Raw genomic sequence first — 26,217 nt, 5'->3', positions numbered from 1 at the left:
TGTATATAAATATGAAAGGATTCTAGTAGGAGCTCTCCATATGCCTTCCACTTCATCTAGAAGGTTTACCTTCTGCACTACGGTTCCAGTGTGTCACCACCTTCTGTGGGCTTCTTGCCTACTGCCAAACACCAAAATTAGTAACCCAGCATCCTTACAAGAAATAGGTTTCATTTCAGCTTTATGTAAAAATGAATAAAGATTTATCAGGCAGTTTTTTCACAGGAAAAAGAAATTATCTTAAATAGCACTTTCTCGTTTTGTTTTTTTGGTTTTTTGTTTTTTTTTTTAGTAATAACAAGCACTTTACTGAAAAGACTATTTGAAAAACAGTTTATTTCTTTAGTCAGTGAAACTGTTAAAAAGGGGGCACATGGAGGAATAACACAAAACTGTCAGGAGAGACATTTCTGGAAAATGTTTCTTTATTATGGTGATCCTTTGAGGTTTAAAGTGCAGGATTAAAAAGGCTTCTAAAACTGGTGGCCTTTGTGTTTTATATATGGCCAGGGGAAGAGATTAGTGATGATGGCTTCCTTGGAAGGAGGCTTTTTAAGTTGCACAGTTGCCTATGAGAGAGAATCATCTGGAGGCTCATTTGCCTGCTCAAAAATTCTAAGTGTCCCTTAGGATTATAAATTCTGTGAAAATGTTCTGAGGGTTTAAAGATGTGGCCTTTTTCAAATGTTAAAGTCGATTCAAGAATCATTTATATTTTCAGAGATTTAACCCAGGTATTGTTATGAGTGTTTTAAATGTCAAGGCATCAGGAGATGTCAGATGTGTCAGATTCATAAGCTTCTCTATTTGAAATAACTATTAAAATTAGATGTACAGTCAGAGGGCTGGAAAATGGTTATTTTGATTAAAAGGGAAAAGAGACTAGTTTTAATAATTAACCTTTTATTTTTTTACTTATCCCTGGTGGAAAAAATTGAAGAGAATAAAATTAATTTGGATTTTAAAACATATTTAAACAAATCATAGTAGATGAGACAACTGTGAGAGAACATTTGAAATTGTCTTGGTCGTCCATGAGACTGGGTAGTTGCTTTTTCACTACCATGATTTTTAACACTACATTCCTTGTCTTTTTCTTTTTTTGTCTGTTTTAAACAGGTGATTTTAAACTCTGCGATACTTCATGCTATGCCATCTGCATGAATTTTGCCAGCATGATATGCTATATTAAAAGAAAGTATACCTAAATAAAAAGGAAGGGGGGGGAACAAAACACTGTGTCTGAAAAAATACTTTATGGCCTAATAACAGAGACCCCAGCTATGTCTGAGAGATGCTGCATTAATAGACAATCAATCAATGGGTAATTATTTATGAAACACTTGGGAATGGTCTTAAAGATGTAACTGCTTTGAAAGCAGTTGGTGAGTTGTCTTTTTCTAACAAGAAAGGTAAAAATATTTATTTTCAAATATATCAGATTGAATTTTGAGTTTTTAAGCAGTGTTGATTTCACAGTGTCTTGGGTTTCAGTTTTGTTTTGTATTTTTTTAACTGGCATTAGATTTATATACGTAAAAGAAAACAAACAAAACCCCTAGTGCCGTTCATATTGACGTCAGGAAATGTAGATACAGTTCCCTGGTGTTCATGTGACCATTACTAACTGTCAATTTTTTAACTGAATAAATGTAACTCGTTTAAAATTTTGTTTTCTGTAGCTTCTAAGGTTCTAGAAGATTTTTTCTGAGTTGCTTGATGTCAGTTTTATCCAAGTTTCACAGTGAAGCGCTCTTACCCTTCCCACGACTGTACCAAAGGCACTCTCTCTCCCCCACCCACAGAACTGACTTGTGAAAAGTTGCTTGATGTCACTTTTCTCTTCTCTTCCCTACCCAGACAAATGACTTGTGAGATTTCAGTAAAAATGCATACTGTATTTTTTCCTTGTCTTCTCTCTGTATCTCTTTATAAACTGATGCCCCACTCTAAAGGCTAGAGACCTCTGATTTGTGTATTTACATTACTGCCTTGGAATTTACTCACACAGCACTTGATTGAGTGTGCATGACTTGACACTGTTTTCATACCTTCATGTCTACCATCCCTGTTCTTGCCAAAGGGTTTGGATGGGCAGAGCCCTTCCCTCACTTTCTGTCATGGGCAAAACACCCCTCTCTTTAAATTGGTGCCACTCCCCTCCCCGGGTATTTCTTCTGCTTATGAAATGTCAAAGAAAAATATTTTTAAAGGAGTAGAGGTGGCCTGAAATATTGTCTGTGCCACTGAGCTAGGAAGCAGAGACTTGCTGAGAGCACATAGCTCCTGCCTGGAAGAGCTGTGTGATAATATGTAATCTGTCAGGGTAGTCTAACCCTCTTTTCACTGATCAAAGTATAAACATTAATAATTCCAAATGAATTAAATGTTCAGGGAAAGGAGGGTGGGAAGAAAATTGTGTAATTGAAACTGAATGCCTGGAGAAAATGATAAATATGCTTAGCCATTTTTACAGTCTACAGTACTTTTTTTTCCTGTACTATCACACCAGATGCCCAGAGGAGGATACTGATCTTTTGCCTTTGAGAATTTAATACTTGTGCAAGTTGTATATTACTTCTGTATACCATGAAGCCCCTGTGGCCCAGGAGTGAAACAAAATCAGCTGTTGAAGTACTGTAGCTGTAATTAAGAACTGTCACCACCCATCAGCAATAAGACTGAAAGCATGTAGCAAGCAAGACTGTCAGTTTTCTTAGAATTGAACTTTGGAAATAGCATTATATTTTTCCATAAACTTATCATGAAGAAGAATGGTAATTACAACTGCTGCCACACCTGAAACAATACTGTTAAATGGCATTTTGCTGTCATGCAAGCTTGAAAACAAACCCCATGTTTATATGAAAATGAAGCTGTTAAGTAATTGTAAAGATTAGCAATCCAAAGGTTAGTTGCACTTCTGACATTAGTGATATAAATTCCAGATTTCAACATAAAATAGCAAGGGCCTTATGAGCATTCTTTGTGGCACACAGTTCTATCACTATCAGACCCTTGGCAAATGCATTCTCCCTTGGAAGTAAATGGAAGTAATGCCAAAGAAAAGCACAGCTATCATCCATGCCCACATCAGTGGGAAATGCTACGGAAATGCACCCTGCATCTCCATTAGCAGAAGCCTGTAGCTGGAACATGCCAAGAGTGCTGACTTCAGGGGCCATATAAGGCCATCTCTGGAAAAATGCCACGTCAGTACAGCAAGTGCCATTACATCATTATTTCCATGGCTCTGGAAATAAAGGATAACTCGGATTATATTAGGATGGAACAGTCTGCTCCTCCTGGTTCAAGATCTGATTTTGTTTTTTAAATACACAGTATCTGGGGCAAACATGGAAGTACACTGAGCTACCAACCTCTTTCTAGAAACAAAACCACTCACGTGAATCTGGTGGCAGCATTCCAGCCTGAGCTGGAGGGGCAGCTGAGGTGAGGGACAGCCTGCATGCCAGCAGGCTGCCTCCTGCAGTGCTCGGGGAACACAGCCCCTCTCTCACTTCCAGGTTTTCAGACTTGGTGTCTGACTCACAGATCTCAAAACAGCAAGCCCATGCACCAGCCCAGCACACACACACCTGCTTGCTCCATCGTAGGAAGATCAGGCTTGCTCGTGACCTGGTCCTGTACTTTAGTTGAACAGGTTTCCTTTAAAAAACTTGGTCCTGGCAGGATGGAAGATGAGTTTACTTCAGTCTTGGCTTATTGCACTTTGCCATATACAGAGTAATGACAGGCTTTACCCAAGGATTGGAAATGGGCACCTTTGAAAATAACAATCACAAGCATTTCAGTTGATGTGAGAATTTTCCATCCCAGTAGAATTGACCATCATCTCCATTTTACTTTCATTGCCTGGAAGTGAGGAATTGCTCGCAGCATGCACTTGCAAACCTCTGCTTTGTGCAATGTGCAGTCAGAGCTGTAAATTCCTGCTTTAGATGCTGCTTTCGAGGTTCTTTTGGCAGCAGCTGAAAGCGGCTGCATCTCACTCACCCCAGCAGGGAGAGCTGCAGGACGGATGGCAACCTGTGGTGGACAGTTGCCCATCTCCCATTTGCAGACACAATGGTTTGCATAGCCTTCCCTTCAACACTTGAGCTCTCATTGCATTTCACATTCTCCAGCTACAAAAGAACAAGGAAGCGCACAGGATTGTGGTAATCAAGGTTTCAGCTGGTTACCTTATATATAAATGTCCATACACTCTATATTGCTTATTTCTCAAGTATCCAGGTATTTTGAGACAGAACAGCAGCACACCCCTCTCTACTGGCAATGTGCTAAAATGACAAGAAGTCTGATAAAAACTGCTAAAATCCCAGCCCCTGAACCAGCCAACAGGTGAGAGCTGGCCAGTGTGGAAGTTCTTTGACACACTGTGGAGGGACAAGACCAAGTCTGTGCTGGAAACTGCACAGCACACATAGAACTGCTAAGAATATGTCACCGGATCCCTCCATCACCTTCAACAGTCCTTCCTTACATCCCAACTTGATTCTTTCAACTGTGAAAAATTCCAACAGGCAGTCAACATTCGATCACTAAGTAGTAGCAACTACTAAAGCACCTTTCAAAGCTTTTACTAAAATTTCACAAGCTGTCTAATTTTATGCTAGACTTACAAGTCAATGTTTGTGCTTTAAAAAAAAAAAGCTGCTTCAACAGCACTATTCAAACTAACCGGTCTACCTCGTCTTTGAGAGCAGCCACATGCATTGCTATGACTGAGCAAAAGCAGTACTTGGCATCTGTGTAAGTTTGTAGATGTAAAATATAGATGGGGAAGTTGCAGAATTGCTCTGCATCTTAACGCTCACCTCTACAGGCAGCCTCTTGCAGAGCTTCATTCTTCTGCTGATCCTATGATCCTAACTTTTCATATAAAAAATAGCATTAAGCAGCACACACAAAGTTTTAGAAGCTTCTACAATTAGAGCATGGCAAACTGGGTTGGCTTTTTGGATTTTGAGAAAAAAATTTCTGTGTCTTTTCCCAATTACATTTCTACTCCTAAAAAGAAAAATCAGGCGGCACCACAGTTACCCTGCCTGGGATGGATCTGTATGAACGTCCAGCAGCACCACTTCTGATTAGCACGAGCAATTGTCCCATGAACAGTAAAAGTTTAGGCTCTTCCCTGTTCCTGCCGTTTTAACATGACCTCTGCTATAAATGCACTCCCTACAGGAGCTAAAACTCATCATGGACAGTGTGGGCCCTCAGACTGTGGGAAAGAAGAGGCTACAGGTTTTGGCTACAAAGTTTGGTTCAAAAGAAAACAAAAAAAAAACCCAAACAAAACCCCTTAAAACAACCCCCAAAAAACCCCAAACCACCAAACCATAGAGTTCGTTTGGGCCAAGACATGAACACGCAGACCTGGAGCCTGTGTTCATACCACTGTGCATCCCTGGCATTGCACTGCTATGGTCTTAAAGAGTTTGAGAAATCTGGCATTAAGGGGTTTTCTGGAAACAGAAACCTAAGAGAAGGATTAGGGGCTGCTCTGTTTCTGCTCTACAACTGGAATGGGGTCATATCTGTAATGCTCCATGGTACTTCAGCTTCATAATATTAGAAATCATGTCTTCTGTCTTCCAAAACTGCTACAAAGTAATGGGTTATACGGGCTCAGAATCCAAATCACCATTGGAGAGCAGAGATAAGCAAGTATTTTATCAGTAACCAAAATAAATTTTGTAAACTTTCCTCACCTAAAGTACATAATCACTAGGCAAACCTTTGTGGCAGGAATTATGGCAGCCATCAAAAACAAACTGAAAATAACACAAATGGAGACACTTATGTTTTATTAATACTCTTCCAGATTACATTTCTATTCCTAAAAAGAAAAATCAGGAATACATCTAAAACTAAGAATTCCATTACTGCTCAGTCCTGGGAATAGAACATGGTTAAGTTGGACCACTTCATTACTTTTTGTATACTTTAATATTAAAAATAAAAAAAGAAAGTCAAAAAATACTAGCTCCAGCCAGATTGCATATTGAACACAGCAGGTTGTTAATCACCCCACATCAGTTTCCTGATAAAAATCCCTGATTAAGAAGTTTTCCCTCTAAATTAAGTATAACATTCTCTGTTGGTTGGCTTAGCCACTGGATGGCATAGGGACTGCTCCCAGGTTTCTTGTTGCTTGAATTATCCAGCCTCAGGTGCACCATGGAACCACCATCTTTGGAGGTGGGAGCCAGCAGTTTTCTCCTTAACACAGTCTGCTTCAAGAGGCCTGAAGAATCAGCTCTTGAAAAAACAGGAAATGTGGCTGTGTGTATCAGAGGAAGCAAAGAGGAATTCTCAATACTTTGGAGAGTAGATCCTTGAACTCAGCTGAGCCAGGTCCAGCAAGTGAGAAAACCACTCAAATCCCACCATGGGAGCAGGCACCACAGCACAAACAAACCAGACAATAAGCAGATCTCCAATGCAGAAGCTGGCCATAAATGCATCAGTCCCATGAATCATCCGCTATAAAAAGTTCAGTGTCTCATCTTCAGCACTTAACTAGTTATTCTGTACATTATATACAAAAATGCACAAGGATAACTGCTTGATGCTTCCAATCCTTGTTCTTTTACAGCAATGAAAAGTATTAAAAACCAGAGTCTGGACTTATAAATAGTGCAGAAAATGCAAATGCTAAGAAGACAATGCCTCCTATGATTGTCACTGAAAACAAAACACAAAACAAGAAGAAATTAGATGCAAAAAGTAATTATCTTCCATGACACATTACAGATTGTTTTTTTAAAATGTCTGATTCCCAAATAGCCTTACATAAAAATTCATGCTACAAGCAGGGGATGATGCTTCTAGCTCAGTACTGGGATGCCCATATTGCCAACTCACTGTCCAACTGCATCTCCAAGAATATATTCTGGCCCACAGAAAGAAGCTTTGCTTTACTCATTACTTGAGCCAGTATAAAACTAGGCTAACACCTGCTGTTGAGTATTTGGCTGTATGGCAGAAAATACAGTAGAATATTCTCATGCCAGAGCAAGCCATCAATTGGGACTAACATATAATTAGCATTTTTTGCACATTTAGGTAACTGTATGGAAAGAAAAAGTATCAAAAGCATGAACTGCTTGCAATGGCCACAGACTGCTAGAGGCTGGGACAGAATTCTGGGAAAGCACCACTGTACATGTTCCCCAACTCTTTTAACAAACTAACGTGCTAGAAGAATCTTTGGTTTAATCTAAAGCTACTCCCGTGGCTGAAGACCCACATTGTGCTTGCAGAATATGAAACCATTGTTAGATTAGCATTTTGTCACCAACTTCCTCAGCAAAGAAACACAACTGAGTGTATGCTTCACTTTTAGAAGTGAAGTTGTTTTTTTACCACCTCTGAAACTACAGAACAAATATTCTGAATGAACATATATAGGAAACAGCTTCACAGCTGCCTCACAGGATTATTCTTGGAAGAAGAAATCTCACATCATAGGACTGACAGTGGAAGCAGGCTGCAACCTAAGTTAAGGTAAAACAAACAACCCAATGTAACCTCACTGATCCTGCCTGTTGCAGTAAGCAGGTATGATTAAAAAAAAAAAATATGCCACACAGAGTAGCTTTTATGGTTTTTAAATGGCTGGTGTAAATCATTAGGATGTAGTTCTCTTGCTCACCTGACTAGATTCAGAATTGCAACCGAATTTTTATTATCCACTGTCAAACAATAAATACTAACCATTTAAAATGGTGTATTTTCTTCCTCTGGTCTCCTAAAAAGAGTAGCTAATAGTGAAGCAAAACGAGGTGGGATGTAAGACAGACTCAAAAAAAAAATCCCCAAATAATCCAAAACAAAGTACCAGTTTTTATAGGTTTTCCAAAAATTTTGAAGAGCACTGTTCCCAAGCATGCAGCTCTCTACACCACAAACATTACCAGCATTACGTTTTTTTGGTTGGAGTGAGTTTTCACTTACCAGTCCTAACAGAAATTTTTTGTGCTATCATTCTCCCTCCAATAACTGCTAAACCAGTGCATAGGCAATGTCCTACTGTTCCTCCTACTGCCACACCATAGGGGTCCTAAGGGAAAAAAAAACCGCAAAAGGACAAATCAGCACTGTTGAAAACTTACTAGTCCTACAACAACCTTGGAGCAGTGCTTTGATTCCCTGGTTGCAGACTGCCAAGCATGGAGGATACTTTCTGGTGATTCCTCTGCTCTGCTGTTCAGCACTGTCTTAAAGACTAGCAATAGTGAACATCAGCTGGTGAGACAGACTTAAACCCAGCCTAAGATAGGAGCATATAGCATGCTTCAGCCAAGCAGCATCTTTAAGTTGTTAATTATAGATCCAGAAATTGCTCCAGTGTAGTTAAACCAATAAGCAACCTCTAGAGGGAAGGTGGAAGCTGTTGAGAAACACAATATACATCAGCTGGAAGAACACCAACCTATTTATAAAGAAAGAGAGAGATAAGTCCTTGAACTGCAAATGAAAGCTCTCAGCAGCTACAGCATTGCAAGTTCTTTGCCCTGCTTCACCCACTTGTGTGCTACACTCTGCCCCACTCTATAATTCAATGACAGAAGCATGAAAGATCTGAAGTCCAGAGGATAATAAATTATTTTATAATTTACTGTCAACAATAGCTTTTCACATCACTGAATAACAAGCAGCTCCTCAGTGTGTGAACAACGCACGACATAAAGAGGTTTCTCAGATCTCCTTAGAAATTACACAGTTAAGGTCAGCATGTGTCCCCTGCTCATCTCTATGTGACACTTTTAGTTCCAAGAGGAAAAAAAAAAAAAGCTGCTGCCATCACCTGAGGAATGCATGAAATCTCAAAAGGCAAACAGCAAAACTGTCTAAGGTTTGAAGACAACACTTACTGGCTCAAAAGAACCAGAACCACAAGCCAGTGAGAAAACGTGACGAGCACTAAGCAGCTGGCAGGTTGGAAAGCACCAAGAAATGCAGGAAGAAGCAGGGCTGGGCCAGCAGAACAAACAGGCCCCCAAGATAAGGACCCAGAGTATCTGGATATCCCTATGGCCAGCAATTACCTATATAGCCCTCACTGGCAGAAGGTGGATCTCATCTCCCCCATTCCATCACAATTATTCACTGATTTTTGAAACCAGTATCAAGATACCTTCAATTAATTTTTTGTTTGGTAGCACTCTTATGAGTATTTCATATTCTACAGGTACAGCCCACAGGTTTTAACTACAGTGCTCAGCACTTCACAAACCAGACTAAAGAGTCTGACAGACACTTCCTAAGGGGACACTTTGGAAATGCAAACCAGAAGTCAACAATCCTCAATAAAAAGATGGACTTAAGCAACTTGCCTAGCAAACTGAGCAGAGGCTGTAGTGCTACCTTTTTTTCCAAGAACAATGAGATCATCCTCTCCTGCTGTTAGCTCTAAACATCTTCCCTACACTGTAACAGAGAAAAGAGGTTCCTGCAGGTTACAGCCTCCTTCATTAAACAGCCCTGATTTATCCCTAAGGAACATCTGAAAGTGCACCTGAAAGAAGCAGGAGTCCTACAGAAAAAAATGTAAATTATCTCAACGCATGAAAGAGCACAGGTAAACTACTTATGTTTATTAAAAGCTTGACTACAAGACTTCATTTTCCTTTAAGTACAATACAGTTATATACACTCTAATCACCACAATGCATATAATTTAATTTACAGCATTACTTAGTGCCCAGCAGTTTAGAATTTATTGTCCTTCTATGCACTGTACCATATTAACTCGTATTTTAACAACAGGTATCTGAGGAGGTCTCTAACAATGTAAAGCTTGATGGAATTGAAGTATCTTTTAAAGATACCCAGTTAAAACTGAACTACCACAAAGAGCAAAGAAACATCTCTTCTGTAACATCTCTCAACACTGTAAGAAAACCCAACTGATTTCAACTGCATGACATAAAGCAGCTATTTCCAGAAATGCCAGGGCAGTTCCAATCATGTAACAGTAGTTTTAATACTACACAGAGCTTCAGTGCATTTACTGTCAAGTCTTGACACAAACTACATAAGGCACATCAGGGCACCTCCTGCAAGAGTATTTTGTCTCTTACCTCTCTATGGGCAACCCAAAGAAGGCAAAAGACCAGCAGGGATTCTGCAACACTCACCTCTCTGGCAGCCAAGACTATGGTTGTTAATTGGGAACGATCGCCCCATTCTGCTAAAAATGTTAATGTAAAAGCTTGAACAAAGATTGGTGAAATAAAGTGTAGCCACTTCTTCTGAGGTATAGTGGTGCCTGGCCCAGATTCCACATCTCCTGGCCCATTTAACAGTTTAGTTCTCTGAAGCTGTGGAGGTCAAGAGAAAAAAATACAAAAAATAACCATAATATTAAAATGTCATCTAAACAATTCAAATGAAACACTTAACAATAAAGCTGGACATTTCGTTTCTAGAACGTTATTAGCCACTGCCTGCTGCATTATCAACATATTTATTCAGTCACCATTACAAAAATATAGCTAAGTATATGCACACATGTACGTGTGTGGAAATATATACACATATATGTAGCTGTAAGCAGCTCTAACCTCTGATTATTGTCCATCTTGTACTGTCTACAAATGAAGTGTCTGACCATAAAAAGAGATAAAAGTAGACCCAAGAATCAACTGTTGGTGTCCTCTCTGCAAGTAATGCATTAAAAACACGTCAAAAACACCCACGCTAAGCAGAAGGTCCCCTCTCTCCTAAGCGGCCAAGCTTGCCACAGGACTGGAATCGCCTGCTGAAAGAGCCTCCAGGGGCCACTTCCATCCCATCTACTACACATTTTCTGTGGTTTCTGACAGTTTCTCAGCCACAGACACAACTGATCACCCCAAACATGACAGTGCTGCTCTGCAGCTTCACAGCTGTAATTCTTCCACCAGCTGTAACTAGCAGCAATTTTATTACTTACTTCCTCGTCTTTTTTTTTAATTTCTGCTTGAACTTCCTCCAGCTCTTCCTGACCTTCATCTGGACTCATTTTCAAGCCTTCCCGAAGCATTCGGATGCCAAAGATTGCAAACAGTGCTGTTGACACATAGTATGTGTACACACGAGGAATGACCGTGGTGGCATAGCCAAACAAAACTGAAAAGAAAACAAATGTGTCATTTAAAAAAATAATCATGAGGATCAAAATTGTTTTTCTCACATCTAAGAAACGCTTGCTAGCAAGGTCTGCAATCCAAATATCCACTGATAAATAAGTTATTGCATCTTTTGTTAGTTTTGTATAATTTTCTAAGTTTTTGGAAGATAACACTCTAGAAATCCCAACCATTACTGGTCATGCCAGAGACTGAAGTCCACTACGACACAGACAATGCACTCCAGCCAATGCTGAGGTGCTGCTGTTCTCGAGAGCCAGTCCAAACAAAATTATCTTTCACATCAAGGTCTATGCAAGTCCTGCCTTTCTCCATGCACACCGTGTAACTACCATCTGTAATCGTGTTAGATTAGTCATAGTGTACCCCAGTTAATTCTATTTACATGTTAGATAGCATCTCTTTCCAATAATTTAATTTATCAGATAAAGTAAGAATAAGGTTTTCAACGAGGTAAATCTACCAGGCATATCTACAAATCATCCAGCTGGGTGAATCCATACCCGTCTTCCTTTGCCAAATGCACATTACTATTCCCTTGTCCCCCATATTCCCCACATACACACAATGTGACCAACTTTAATCTTTCTTTATTTCAAAGACAGATCTCACTTACAGACTGAAAAGCAACCTTCACAGCACATCTTTTAGAGGTATTGAGGGTGATCAAACTAAGCCAAAACTAGTTCTTAAATAAGAAGTCTGTATCCAGGACAAAGTACTCAGTTTTTACAAAGACCACTTAGCGCTTTTTTTGAACAGAAAAAGGCCGATATAAACGGGAAGAAATAAAAAGTCCACACATTATATATAAGGTTGCTTGGACCATGCACTCACAAGTGTTTCTGCTACTCTATTCCACAATCAGTTAGCTAAAAGGAAGCATATTACCACGTGTGCTTTTTTGTACACACCTCTTTAGTTGAAAAATGCACTCAGAAGTTACTACATGAGCTAGAAATAATTCCGTACTGCCACTACCAGAAGTAAGAATGAGACCAGAATTAATCAGCCTTATTACTCATAAACACTGCACATACATACATACACAAATAGCAGTACTATTTTCAAAGCTAAATAAACCAGGAGTTAAACCAAGGATCTTTAAAAAGACTGAAAATATTGCAGTAAAACAGTGCAAGAAAGCTAGATTAAAAAAGCTATCTTTTTCTTAGCATTTCTTGCATATATAAGCATAGGCACAGTGAAATAATCAGAACTGCAAGACAGCTCATTTTGTCAAATAAGACACCCATGTACATTACTTAGAACTAATGAGTTTAAGTGAGCAAGTCTTCATGAAATCAAGGTGGGCAAACCCCCCAGGAAATTCCAAAGTCAGCTTGCATAAAACAAGGGCAAGAGATAGGGGTGTGGAGGAAGAAGACCCCAACAACAAAACAAGTTCCTTTCTGAACAGGGAAGAAATAACTGGAAACCTCTAAACTGGGGGATAAAAGCAGAAAAGGAAGCTTTTATGAGAAAGCATTAAAAAAGATTTGAAGAAAGAATTTGTATAGAAAAAGAGAGTCATAATGGGCAGGAGAAATTACACACAATGCAAGTGGAAACTGCTCTAACTTAAACTGCAATAATCGCAGCAGTGTACACGGCAACAGCTACACACCCAAAAACCATTCACATAAACACTTGCCAAGCAGCCTGTGCCAGTGAGCTGGCTGTCTCCAGCATGTATGAACCAATCACCACTATTTAAAGTATTTCTGAAATGGGCATGGTTAGAAATGAGCACACAGACAAACTCTGAGCTGCATCTGATATACCTGAAGGCTGCTCCATTTTACAATCACAGCTATGTAAGTGCCCACAGCCCAGGTTCCTCAAGTGCCACCTGATACCTTACTTCCCGCTCCCTCCCCTCCATCTTCCACTTACACAGTTCCCAGCACAAGCAACTATGTGTGCAGGAATACAAGTAAGATGAGGAAAATGTGTCATCATACAAAGAATCTTTTGCCTTAGGAGGAAGAAGCCACTTTCACATTCCCTTGAGGCACACTAATTTAATAGGAGAAAAAAAACCCCAAAACATAAACTAGTCCAAAAATCAAAGGAAGCACTTAGGCTCTCCATTTCATTCCCTTTCCTTAAACTCCACTTGAAGCCTAGGGAACACAAATACTTAATTAGAGGAAAGAGCCTAAATACTTGATCTGAGATTCCATGCTCCACAGGAAAAGCTTCACACTCTCCTCAAAACAGAAGACTACATATACATACTACCTGCATTCCAATTAAGGTTTTTTTGATAAATACACATCCATAGCTTCTTAAGAGGTAAAAGAAAACAGAAAAAAGCAGAGTGCTAACCTGATAAACACGTCATCAGTCCCAGGGCAAGCATAGCACCAGCCAGCACAGTCAGACGGTTGTAGCGCATGGCCATGATGGCGGCGATGAAGAAGGTCTTGTCCCCCAGCTCCGACACGATGATGACCGATATAGCAGCCACAAAGGCATGAATAAAGCCCAGGTTAGTCTTGTCAGCTGACTCTTCACTGACAATGTGGACTGGAGCAACCAGTGACGAGCCTTTCTGTAAGGGGGGGGGGGGCGGAGAGAAAAAGACAAATTATAAACATTCATCAATTAGGCTTGAATGCTTAGTACACAGAAATACAAAGCCTTGTATTTCTCCCGTCATACCATTCTGTGAGGAGTGACATTTTAAGCAGAGACACCTCTCATGCTCATTAATGATTGTTAACTAGTTCGTGGCTGCCTGGCTGCCACCCACCTCAAATTGCTAGTTAGGCACTTAGCAAGAGCATCTTGCCGATTATTAAAACATTACTTCACCTTGCACACTATTACCAGAACATGAGAACCACCATTACAACAAAACATGGTCAGCTCAGGTCTAATACTGCCACCTTTAAAATCCCAACCTATTTTATGACCTTAACCTTAAAAAGTTTTCTGATATAAGTAAGTGCTTCAAAATAAAACTGGGTGACTATGATACCGTAGGAAATAAAGAGAAGCCCCTTCAAAAAAGGTCAGGATCATTTTCATCCCTTGCAAAATCTTTGCATCTCGGACACATTAAAATTTTATAGATTCATAGAATGGGCTGGGTTGGACAGGACCTTAGCAAGACCCCTGGAACGGTGTCTTTTTCACTAGACCAGATTGCTCAGAACTCCATCCAACCTTGAACACCTTCAGGGATGGGACACCCACAATTTCTCTGGGCAACCAGTACCAGTGCCTAATCCCTCTCACATGGAAGAATTTCTTCCCAATATCTAGCCTATATTTCTCCTCTTTCCGTTTGAGCCCAAGCCAAATTTTGTGCCAGTTTTCATCAGCTTCTTCTGCACTTTCTCTGTGTTTGTTGAAACTAACTTTAAGACTCTCCAGTGGTGAAACCAAAACAGCACATTGCAGTTCCCACTCACTCACCGAAGTGTTTACTTCTACACACAGTAAGGCATCCATGATCAAAAGAAAGGCCCAAGATCTCTATACCGATGTTCACATCCCTGACCAGGGCTGGCTGAGAAAGCTTGTTCCAGCACATCCACCAGCAGAGACAGCTCGCAGCGTGTTTTGACATGATGGCTTCCCAGCATTCCACTTTCAGCAGTGCTCCCAAGTTTTCTGGTGTTGATATTTAGCTCCTACCCTCTGTGACACACTGTGACTTCCCAGAGCTCCTTCACCTTTCGCAGCACTCTAATGATTTCTGGTTTGGGTATGTGACACCTGGCATGCTCGATGTGCTACACCAAGCCGCATGTCTGTAATTTTTCCACCCCTCTGTGTGATCAGTGGAACTAGCATCCCCTCATCGAGAACACTGTTTAATAAGTTTTAACGCAAAGGAATTTATATTAATTGATCCGAGAAAAAAAAACTGCCACCTTTGGGGAAGCAACAAAGCCTGCTTTCAGCTGCTTCTGCGGCGGAAAGAGAGCACTGACCCCCTTCCCATGTCGGACATAGACGTCCCTCTTTTAGCAGAGAAAGCGGAGGATGCAGCCCTCCTTTTTTCTGCTATAAGCGGGCAATTTCGGAGCCCGATGGCCTCCGGAAGGCGCAGCGCGGCGCCGGCCGAGCGCTGCCGGAGGGGCACGGCGCGGGCAGCCGGCGCGGCCCGTCCCCGCCTCACCTCAGCCCGCGGCTCCGCTCCCTGCGCCGCCGGCGGTGGCGGCGGCTCCTTCTTCCTGCCGGGCTCTTCCTCGGGAGCGGCGCGGAGCCGCGCCGGGGCCGCCAGCAGCAGCGCGGCCGCCAGCAGCAGCGCGGCGGCCCGCGGGAGCGGCGGGAGCGGCGGCGGGGACCCCATGGCGGCCGAGCGCGGAGCTGGGGGGCGGCGCGAGCCCCGGTTCAGGGCGCCGCGTCACCGCCCGCGCCGCGGCCCCGCCGCCGCCCGCGCCCGCGCGCTTCCTGCCGCGCACGCCCCGCCCCGCCCCGCCCCGCCCCGCCCCGCCCCGCCGCTCGCTGCCCGGGGCGCCGCGCCTGTGCCGCCTTCCCGGGGAGCGGCCGCGTCCGAGCGCGTCCCTTCCCCGTTCGGAGTTGCTTACGGGCACGGAAAGGGCGTAGCGGGATGGACGGGGAGCGGCTGCGCAAGGCGGCAAAAAAATCCGCGTAGGAACGGCCCGGACACGTCTCGGTTTCGTTGCACCGAGTGCACAGCAGCGCTTGGTGTATGCGTGACCCTAGCAGCGTCGTGCGCCCCGAGCACGGAATCACAGAACGGGTCGGGCTGGGAGCGAGCGCGGCGCTCATCCCGTGCAAGCCCTGCTCAATCCCAGAGCACACGGCACGGGGCTGTGTCCGGCAGGTCCTGACTATCTCCGGTGAGGGAGACTCCACAGCCGCTCAGGGCAATCTGTTCCAGTGCTCACTCACCTGCACTGTAAAGAAGTTCTTCTTCATATTCAGGTGGAACTTCCTGTGCATCAGTTTCTGCCCATTGTCCCGTTGGCTGACACCACCAAGGAGAGCCCGAATCCATCCTCTTGGCACCACCCCCCTTTAGATATTGTAGATATTGATGAGTTCCCCTCTCAGTGTCTTCTTGAGGCTGAACAGGCCCAGCTTCCTCCACCTTCCCTTGTGTAAGAGAGATGCTCCAATCCCTTAATCATCTCTGTTGGCCTTGCTGGACCTGCTCCAGGAGCTCCATGTCCCTCCTGTACTCCTGAGGAGCCCAGAACTTGATACAGCACTTCAGAGGATGCTTTTCCAGGGCACCCCAAGATAGACGTGTGCCACGATGCTCTCCCCAGAGCAAGGACAGGAATGTGCTTCCTGAGGAGCAATTTAGGAAACAGGACAAGAACACCATTTAAACAGAAGACATTTGGACACAGGCTCAAGGAGCCTCTCGAGAACCACTTTAAAAAGTTACACAGATCGATGCAGTTCCAAGACATGGCTGCTGATGTTCAGTGGTGAACTGAAACTGCAACTGGAGTGTTGATGGAGAAAGGGATGCGACAGCCAAGAGAGGCACAACATTTTGTATAAAGTGATTGCTCATGTTTTCAAATACTTAAGCTCAATCTTGAAAGACCATAAAAAAAGGAAACAGAGTGTAACAAGCTTTTAATTAGGCAATTAATAAGATATACTTATGAATTACACAGTGTAAAAAAAGTACTTCTTATATACAAAATAATGTATGCATGTAAATGGACAACGTGCTGAAACACTAGCACTTCATCACACTGTGGTAACTGAGACTGAGAGCACTGTAGATTTAATTAGCATATACAGTTTGATAACCAAGATGCCTTGGCAAGAGCCAACAGAGCTTTGAAGATTACAAGAAGATTGGATCAAGACTGGCTGACAGGAAAGAAGATTTAACTAAGGAGAAATGTAAAGTTTGTCTGTGTGATGTTTAACCCAATGAATGTAGTAAAAAAATACTAGCCTTCCTGAAAACGTATATAAACATATGTACCTCACAGTAAAATTGGGATTCTGATCACAAATCAGTAGTCTCTGTCTCTCTCTCAATCATCGGTATCACACAAACTGATCATTTACACCAGTATTGTGAGAAGACCCAAAATATTCAATAGTTAAGTGCAAAAAAAGTCTCTGAGCTGAACGACATCATCTTTTCCCATGTAAAGAATTTCTTTGCAATACCTGTTCAGGTACTGTTTTCTGTGTGTGCTCTGCCTTGTCATGTCATTTTATCTGTTAAAAAACAGTGTAGTTGTGGTCATGGTCATCCTGCACAGCTGTCCCCTCTAACACACGAGTGACTCCAAGAATCCACTATAAAGACAACAGAACCACAACAAAGAACATTAATTTTCTGCAAATTCTCTTCTACTGTCTTTTTAGTCAGAGAACCTTCCACTGTCTTCCCAGTTTATGGATAAAGCAGTCTTCATCAATGAACAAAACCACTTTGGTGCAGAAGAGACGATGCAGCGAATGGCTCTGTTTATCACCACTGCTGAGCATGAGTCACTCCTCCACCGCAGCTTTCTCCATCACTTTTTGTGCTTACAGTTGTAAAGCGGTGGCTGATTTTCATTGTGACCAGGAAAGCACAGAAACATACACAATTTGTCTTCCTCTGAAGTGACTCAAAGGAAAGAGACTTGGAAAGAAATATGCTTAAATATTAGTCAAGGCATGTAATTCAGTAATTCAAATGATTCCTTCCTTTCAATAGTTTTCACATGTATGAATTTGGACTTGCTGTATGTGTTTTAGGCATAAGATATAATTATAAAAGAGAAAAGACACAATTAGCATCTCTTTTTTAGCTTGCATAATATGCAGAGACCTGGCATTTCCTCACAAATTGGCTACATGGACGAGATTATCATTAAAATTATGAGCTTTTGAGTTAGAATTAGAGAAAATGTGTGATTTTACCTTGGTTTTAATAAACCATTAATCTCTTATATTCCCAGTTTGCATGAAGATACTTTAGAAAAAATTCTCTAAAAAACAAGTGGTATAAATGCTTTTCGATGTTTTGGGTAGGAGCTGAAGTTTTTCCGATAAAACTCATGACACAAAGCAGCAGCCAGTGCCTGGTTAAAAAGAACATACATAACTACACACCACCATGTGACATTGTGAATTCCAAGTGTGATGGCCATAGAAATATATATGAGGAGCTCTGCAAAATAATGAGGACAAGAAACGCTCTCAAACCAGTCTCCAAAAGGTACACTGTAGTTCAGACTTACAACCTTTCCTGCAAGCAAGCAGAAAGAAATTAATTGGGAAGATGCATTAAAATAAACTCTTCTCACAATTACAGAACAATATGCTTATTAATCATCATCTTCCACCTCCATCTGATCTGGCAGCTTTGCACTTAATGGAATAAGATGCCACCTCTGGCGGTGCAAACACAGAGTAGGGAAACCATGTCTATCCTTAGGATGTTAGAAGACAGAGCTTCATTTTAAGCTTGACAATTATGTATACAGACATACCACACCCTCTCCCCCCAGTTCAGCCATCCAAACAGCCTCGTTTAATCAACACACTACAGGAACTGACAAATACTCATGTTTGAGGTATTAGAGGCCATAGGAGCCTATCGAAATAACTAGGAAAAAAAATCTATATAAATAGTTGACAGAAATGAAATATCTTACCTGATCTGCTTTTTCTAAGATTAGCTAGAATTGCAAGGCATCTATGTTGGTGAAGAGAGGCCCAAATGTACATCATAACTCCTATAATGTGATACCAGCAGATCTGCACAGAAAGCTTTTTTCCTGAATGAAACATGTTTTATTAATATACGGCCAGGAAGTAACATCCCAAGCATCATCCCAAAACACTATATACATTTTTTCAAATGTCACTGTCTTACAAAATTCTAGTAGTGAGCCTCTAATTCCTTGAAAGATGCTTTTAAATCGCTGTATCATTGAAGTGCCCAGCTAGTAGCTAATTTCCCTTAACTGGTCTATACTAAAATACCTAATTATTAATCCATCATCTTAAAATACAGCATGATGTACAACGATACATAATTGGTAGTCTAAGACCTCAATATTCAACAGTGTTTGTAACTATTATTATCCTAATTAAACATTCTGTCATGGGTCAGGTCAACATGCAAGCACACAGTTGTCTTCCTCACAGTGATACACATACATGCACACACCAACACACCATCCCGTGCCTGACAGGGTTCAAAGCGCTTAAAAACTTCACCAAACTTGGTAATTACTGCTTCACAAAAATTAATCATTGGAGGAGTGCTACAGCCAGCTGATGGTTCATCTATGCAGAGGATTTAGCAGCTCAGTTGTCAGACCAAACGGAATGTGTTGGCAGAAACAAGTCATATAATACAAATTTCTCATGTATCAATGGAAACATTACAATATCAAGGGAAAGAAGACACTGCCTGAGTGAAGGCAGAGCAGTGGCAAGTTCTCCGTGGAAGAAAAAGGAAGTGGCCAAGATAGCCTTGCAGACTCAGCTTGCAGGAAAGCTTAGAACAAAAAAACTCCTCTTCAGTTTGAGAACTGGAGTTGTGTATGGCATTTGAGAACTGGTACCTATTACAGTCCCTCACAAAGCATTTGATCTGTATCCTTTCAGCAAATAACCATGATGCTTAACATGAAAGTGTATCCCTGTCTGTGTCTGCGTATAATGCTGGCTGATTGTATGTTATACTGAAATGCAATTACTTTGAACTATGCCAGAAAGTACTTTTATATCTCATCAGTTAACACACTTCTAAAACAAGGAGCCCTCTATAAAACCATTTGCCACAGTGGAATCAAATGAGAGCAAAACTGCATCTTTGATGATAACTAAGCAGACACTTACCATTCCTGACATTAGTAGGTACTTGACACAGTACAGTTGAGCCAACAGCAATGTAGTAACCAAGTCCAAAGCAATACTGCACGATATGAATGACACCATTAGAAAACACACTGGTCCAGAGGCATTCTGCAAGTCTTCGACAGCTATGCAGCCAAAGGAGCAAGAGAACCAGGAGCGCAGAGAAGTGCTCACTATCTGTTTGCAGATAAAAACCAGCAACTTTGAAATAGACAGGAACAATTTAACCCTGACAGTGCTTCAAAAGGACTGTTGTTCCCTCTTCCCACAACAGAATTTTACCCTCATTTTAAATTAAGTGTGAAAAATATTTCTACAGGCGAGGCACTGCTGACCAGAGCAAGATTTTTTCCAGAAGGTGCTAATGGCCCTTTTTGTTAAAAGGACTGCTGAAAGCCATCATATCCATAAATTAAAAGTATTCTATCTTCAGCAATGACAAAGGTACTTCGTGTACCAGGAAAGTAATTTGGAACGTAGTTGAAAAGCAACCAATAGAAGTAGCACTTGGATACAAATTCAGCACAGTGTTGGCAATACAGTTTTAAAATATTTATATGGCTACATTATAATATCTGGAATACTTGCCCGTGTCCTTGCTCTGAGAATCTCTGCCAAGAGCATGCTGCATGTTCTGAATCCATGATGGGAGTGACTCTCCAAGGAACTCAGCTCGGAAAAGACAGATCAGCAGGAAACCATTCCCGAGCACAGAAACCACATAAAAGTGAGTAAACCACCTGTGGGAAGAAAAAAAGGTTTTCATTAATCTTCACATCATTTCTTGGAAATGTAGCTGCAGGACATGCTTGTCTGATGGTGAGTACATTCCATTTTGGTGCCCACATCAAAAGTCCAAGCAGAGAACTCAGGACTTCAGTGGTACCAAGCAGGAATAATCTTAACACATTTTACCCAAGTGAAATGCTGCCTGGAATAACCTCTAACTTAGTTTACCTTACTAACCATAGCTGTACTAAAGAGGAGACAGTGTAATCCACACATTGCAAAAGTATTCCTCAAGGCTTACAAATAATCGTGATGTACATAACATTTTCTTTATAATTTACAGCCCTCAAAGCACATCCAGATTATTTTTCTGCTTTTTTTCCTCACAAGTTGCTGCACCTCACAGCAGTCTCACTTTTCTCAGTTCCACTGGGTGCATTACATGACATGTTAAAGTTCATCAAAGGAACCCAGAAGTAATTACTTTGCTCTCCATTAAAATATCTTATCCTTCTGCAAATTAAAGGTCTGCAACAATCATATAGAAAAAAAGCAGTAACCATCAACACTGCTGGGTGATTACAAGGCAAGACCACACGTTTGCTTTTTTTAAGAAAACAATCTCCCAGCCCCATAATGCACTTACAAAAGCATACTGTGCATTACCAAAATGCAATACATGACAGTCAAGGCAGGTAACTTGGCTGAGTTAAACAGCCTACAGCTGTTTACAATATCCAGCAATATACAGCTGTTACAATATCCAGCCCAAACCAGATGATCCAGTATTTCCTTTTGTTTATAAAATTAAGTCCTTCTGGCAGTGAAGATAAATCAGGACTTCTGGAAACATGTGCGAAGAGGTAAAATACGTCCCATGGGAAGATGCTGACGGCCTTGACTTGACAAGGTAACTACAGGTACAAAACGAGGATATAACTGTGTAGTCAAGGCAAGACCATATTTCTGTTGAACATGCAAACTCTTCTCTTGGGGCAGTGAAGGGGTACAACACCCTTGCTTAGCGAAACCAATGGAAGCAACCTCTCCCAGAGCAGCTCAGGTATCTCTCAAGAGCCCAAAAGAGATCAAGTCAGAATCACAGCAGCAGCGAGCATCCCTGAGTGCTCCAGAGCACCTTTCCCAGTAGCAGCTGTCTTTCCTTATAGATTATGACTTCTCCTCAGTTCTTTCTCCTACCAAGCAGAAACTGCAACATTCTGTCTGCTGATTCGCAACAGCAGTCAAAAAATTTAACCCCTCTTCCTCACTTTCTGTTTATAAGACAAACAGAATTTGTATATTGATAAAAACTCACTGTTACCTCAAAGTTTCAAGCTCTTTCCCTGCAGTCCTGCTACTCAGTTGACTCCTATCTTGTCACCTGCTGGGGAACTTTCTCCACACATTGATTTTGCTACCAGCACACAAGAAAAAGCCCTGGCAACTTAAAAGAGACACACCCTTGAGGTTTCAGCAATCCCAATTACACTGGGGATATATCTGACCTACAGATCAAACCAGCACTGCAGTGCATGTGACATCTCTCCTCAACAAGAGGAATTTTCACTATTTGCCAAACCAACCTGATATGCAACAGAACATTTTACAAGAGAGAATAGCAAAGTTAAGAACAAGCCCAGGCTAGTGAAAACACAATGCGTGTCTGGAAACAAGACACAGATGAAAAGAATAGAAAATGGTGGCTACCTTCAGGAAAGATCTCTCTTCCTTCAGGTAGAAGTGTTGCGGATTCACTGATTAAGTAACAGAATTGCTCTGCAGACCTTGAGACCAATTCCCTGAAAAAGCATATTCTTCAGACATCAATCTCTAAGAAGGGGTATTGGGAAACTTCTGCTGGAGAAAGGTCAACTCAGACAAGAACCTGCAGTACAGTGACTAAGATACAGCCTTTATGAATCCTTATTTTCACTCAGGGTACTGCACATTTTAAACACATCTCTGGGTATTTTCTGTGTCAAGAAGTCTGATAACTAAGATACTGCATTACAACTTTTGCATTAATAATATGCTGTGTCACAAAACATATTTTAAACATTTGGTTTAAAAGCTTTTTAAACATAAAATGTGTCAGAGATTGTTACAATAGGGGAGATCAGATCTTCAGGCTAAGTAGCCTCCCAGTCATGTCCTGCCAGCTTTGCAAGATCCTGTCTAGCCTATGTTCAAGTCAAAGACTAGTTCTGGTCATGAATCTCAGCTGATTAAAAAATAAGAAATCCCATAATATACAAAATCAGAAACATATGAAAAGCTGTAAACGGGGGAGGGAGAGGGTATTATTACATATATTTAATTTCGTTTCATCAAACATCTCTTAAGATGCATTTGGATAATGCAGTGGTTCTTTTGCCTTATCAGAGTCTGTTAATGCAAGGTCCAGACTGCTGTGCTCCAATGCTATTATTGGCCACGTTTCAAAAAGAAACCTTGAAGGGAGAAGGCAACGACTGAGAACTGGTGTAAGACAGTCAACCTACAGCATATTTGCAGTCACAGTTACTCAGGATTCCACGTTCTCAGGTGCCTGACCTGAGCCTTGCAGGGAGGTTCATTCTGCACACCTCGTATGCCACTGAGATTGAGGGGATTAGGCTTTTGTTCCGATCTGGAACACACGTATTCTGTATGATCGCTCGCAGTCTGCACGCTCCTCAGTTCCCCATCTGCAGAAGCAGAGTAACACTTTGCAGCAAAGCTGAGCCCAGCTCCATAAACCCCGCCGTGCTCTCTGCGTGAGCCGCTCACCCCCGCGACCCCGGGCTGCGGTAACCGAGACACGGAGGGCCTGCCGCGGCGGCAGGGCCGCCCCTCACCTCTTGGGCACCTGCAGCCACTCCGGGAGCTGCTCGGACCCGCGCTTCGTCTTCCCGTACCGGACGAGATCCCGCAAGAAGATGGTGATAACCGAGTCGCAGCCACCGCGCCGCGTCCCAGGGTCCTGCTGCAGCATCAGCGCCCCCAGGAAGACGGAGGCCAGGAGGGACCAGGCGATGGTCAGCACGGACCACGCCGCGGTCAGCAGGGACCAGGAGGTGACCAGCAGGGACCAGGCTGTGGCCACCAGGGACCAGACGGCAAGCAGCAGGGACCAGACAGCGGCCAACAGGGACCAGGCAGCGCCCAGCAGGGACCAGGCGGCAGACAGCAGCGACCAGTCCATGGCCCCGGTCCTCCCCGGCCTGCTCCGCCCCGGTGCTGTCCCTTCCGCTTCCCGTTCTCTGGAGCAGCGGGGCCCCGGCGGGCGAGCGGCGCTGCCGGAGCAGCGCCGGGAGGAGCTGTGTGCCGGGGCTGCGCGAAGCCTGTGCCGCCGTTCCCCGCAGTAGTCCCCTGGAGAGGCTGTGTGCACGGGCTGCACAAAGCCTTCGCCGCCGTTCTTCGCGGTAATCTCCTGGAAAAACTGGCAGCCCACGGCTTGGATAGGTGTACCCTTCGCTGGATTAAGAGCTGGCTGGGTGATGTTATAAATCCACGAGAAATTATGGTCTCTCCAATGATTATTTATTAATAGAAAAAGCAGCAAGCAAACAGCGCTGGGTGCTCCGGCGAGTCACTGCTCCACCAACGATGCACACCACATAGCATTAGTTCAGCTTTTTATACAGTCTGAGTTTTCGTTTTCCTGATAACTCCCTCCTTCTTTCGTTTCCTTGATTTCACGTTGATGGCCGTCTTCTGCGCAGGCGCCCGCTGTTGCTAGGGAGTCGTTTGCCCTCTTTCGGTCGTCTTTGGATGAAGGCTTAGCGTCTTCCTCAGTGTCTTTTTCATGACCTTTTCTTTTTGCATGCGTGGTAATCAGCTACTTATATATCTACAGTTATTTGCTTAGTATAGTTTTTGCAATTTCCTTATTTTTTTCTCAGGTAAAATATAACCAAAAGTTCCTTATTTTTTTTTTTCAAGTAAGCATAGCCATGTCTTGGTTTGAAAGACAGGTGTCAGCCAAGAAAGGCAGGAGCCTCTTTTTAAAATGGAGAAGGTAAACGCCCTCCCTCCAAATTATTATATTTTTGAAATTAAGGGGCTCTCAGGCAAAGATATGGGAATAGGAATAACAGTACTTTACTAGGAAAATTAAAATAGAAATACAGTATTACAGAGAAACAAACCCAGAAACACTGACAGAGTCAGAATACAACCTGACACCCCGTCAGTCAGTCAAGGGTGTTGGTAGCAGTCTGATTAAATGGTGGCTGCATCCTCCTGGATGACAGATGTGGTTCAGTTGAAGCAGTGGTCCTGTAGAAGGTGCAGTTTTCCTCCAAAGGTCTAGTGATGATGTGGAAAGATCTGGTTTTTCCTCTGGAATCCTGTGGAAAAAGGCTGCCTTGGTGTTCCATATCTCAGTTTTTATCTAAGTAGGAAAGGCTTGGCTCCTCCTCCTGGCTGGAGCATCTCCCAATGAGATGATGCAATTTTATCAGTCATTCAGTGGGACCCAATGGGCCATTAACAGATGATATCTTCCTGGAGGAAGGATGGGTTGTGGAAAAGATAAAGATGACTGCCTCACCTGGTTTTAACAGATGGCCTATTAGCAGAGAATATTTCCCACAGAGATAAGGATCACTGCCCCAGCTGATTTCAACAGATGGTGATAGAATACATACTTCTGGTCACATCCTGTATTGCAACCTAAGACATTATCCACCCCTTATTCTATTACCATCTGCATAATGAAACCTTACACACAGTTCTCACTTAAGATTAGGTTTCCCTGCAGTACACAATGGGCTTCTCCATCTTTCTGCATTACCGAGCAAGTATAACCAGGTCCTTGAGCAAAGTCACGGATGGGTCTGTCTTTGCCTGAGGTGGGACTAATCCAGTCTTTCCTAAAATACCTTTCATGTATACCACAGGGATTTTATCTCCATCCACTCTGTGCAAGGGTTCAGACTGGGCAGGTTCGGCTCGATTGATGGACCTTGGGTGTTGACCATCCAGGTGGCCTTTGCTAAGTTCGTTTCCCAATTCTTGAAGGTTCCCCCACCAGTTGCCTTCAGGGTAGTCTTGAGTAGCCCATTGCACTGTTTTCAGCTTTCCTGGCAGCTGGCATGTGGTAAGGGATATGATCTATCCATTCAATGCCTTGTTCTCTGGCCCAGGTGTTGGTAAGGCTGTTCTTGAAATAGGTCCTATTGTCAGACTCAATTCTCTCAGGTGTACCATGCCTCCACAGGACTTGTTTTTCCATTCCCAGGATGGTGTTCCGAGCAGTGGCATGAGGCACAGGGTAGGTCTCCAACCATCCAGTGGTGGCTTCCACCATGGTCAGTACATAGCGCTTGCCCTGGCGAGTTTGAGGCAGTGTGATGTAGTCAATCTGCCAGGCCTCTCCATACTTATATTTGGACCATCGCCCCCCATACCAGAGGGGCTTCACCCGCTTGGCTTGCTTGATGGCAGCGCATGTCTCACAGTCATGGATAACTTGAGAAATACTGTCCATGGTTAGATCCACCCCTCGGTCTCGTGC

The 26,217-nt window shown here is 42.5% G+C and overlaps 2 protein-coding genes across 4 annotated transcripts; both read right to left on the bottom strand.

Moving 5' to 3' along the window:
- Positions 1-5,817: 5,817 nt before the first annotated feature.
- Positions 5,818-16,192, bottom strand: TMEM165 (transmembrane protein 165). Of its 3 annotated transcripts, none has more exons than XM_088163384.1 (6): positions 16,041-16,192; positions 13,497-13,722; positions 10,970-11,145; positions 10,173-10,355; positions 7,987-8,092; positions 5,818-6,714 (listed from the first exon to the last, which is right to left on the bottom strand). In XM_088163384.1, exons 1-6 carry the CDS (start codon positions 16,089-16,091, stop codon positions 6,638-6,640), a joined length of 819 nt encoding a protein of 272 aa, XP_088019510.1. In that variant the 5' UTR covers positions 16,092-16,192; the 3' UTR covers positions 5,818-6,637. The 3 variants fall into 3 exon arrangements, with proteins under 3 accessions (XP_088019510.1, XP_014728886.1, XP_088019511.1); XM_014873400.2 differs by lacking the exon at positions 16,041-16,192 and adding an exon at positions 15,301-15,507; XM_088163385.1 differs by lacking the exon at positions 16,041-16,192 and adding an exon at positions 14,592-14,642.
- Positions 16,193-16,722: 530 nt separating this feature from the next.
- Positions 16,723-24,417, bottom strand: SRD5A3 (steroid 5 alpha-reductase 3). The gene is made up of 5 exons (XM_088163383.1): positions 23,555-24,417; positions 20,570-20,725; positions 19,968-20,158; positions 18,773-18,895; positions 16,723-18,363 (listed from the first exon to the last, which is right to left on the bottom strand). Exons 1-5 carry the CDS (start codon positions 23,899-23,901, stop codon positions 18,104-18,106), a joined length of 1,077 nt encoding a protein of 358 aa, XP_088019509.1. The 5' UTR covers positions 23,902-24,417; the 3' UTR covers positions 16,723-18,103.
- Positions 24,418-26,217: the final 1,800 nt, after the last annotated feature.

This window comes from Sturnus vulgaris, chromosome 4, assembly GCF_052056855.1.
Source record: "Sturnus vulgaris isolate bStuVul1 chromosome 4, bStuVul1.hap1, whole genome shotgun sequence".
Lineage (NCBI taxonomy): Eukaryota > Metazoa > Chordata > Aves > Passeriformes > Sturnidae > Sturnus > Sturnus vulgaris.
This window is presented reverse-complemented; position numbering and strand designations above follow the sequence as displayed.

Coding starts and splice junctions, on each gene's coding strand:
- TMEM165 (XM_014873400.2), bottom strand. CDS start 15,474: ATGGGGTCCCCGCCGCCGCTCCCGCCGCTCCCGCGGGCCGCCGCGCTG. Junction 11,146..13,496: donor ACTGATGACGTGTTTATCAG/GTTAGCACTCTG, acceptor TTTTCTTTTCAG/TTTTGTTTGGCTATGCCACC. Junction 10,356..10,969: donor TTAAAAAAAAAGACGAGGAA/GTAAGTAATAAA, acceptor TGACCTCCACAG/CTTCAGAGAACTAAACTGTT.
- SRD5A3 (XM_088163383.1), bottom strand. CDS start 23,901: ATGGACTGGTCGCTGCTGTCTGCCGCCTGGTCCCTGCTGGGCGCTGCC. Junction 20,726..23,554: donor TGGCTGCAGGTGCCCAAGAG/GTGAGGGGCGGC, acceptor TTCTTCCCACAG/GTGGTTTACTCACTTTTATG. Junction 20,159..20,569: donor CAGAGCAAGGACACGGGCAA/GTATTCCAGATA, acceptor GCAAACAGATAG/TGAGCACTTCTCTGCGCTCC.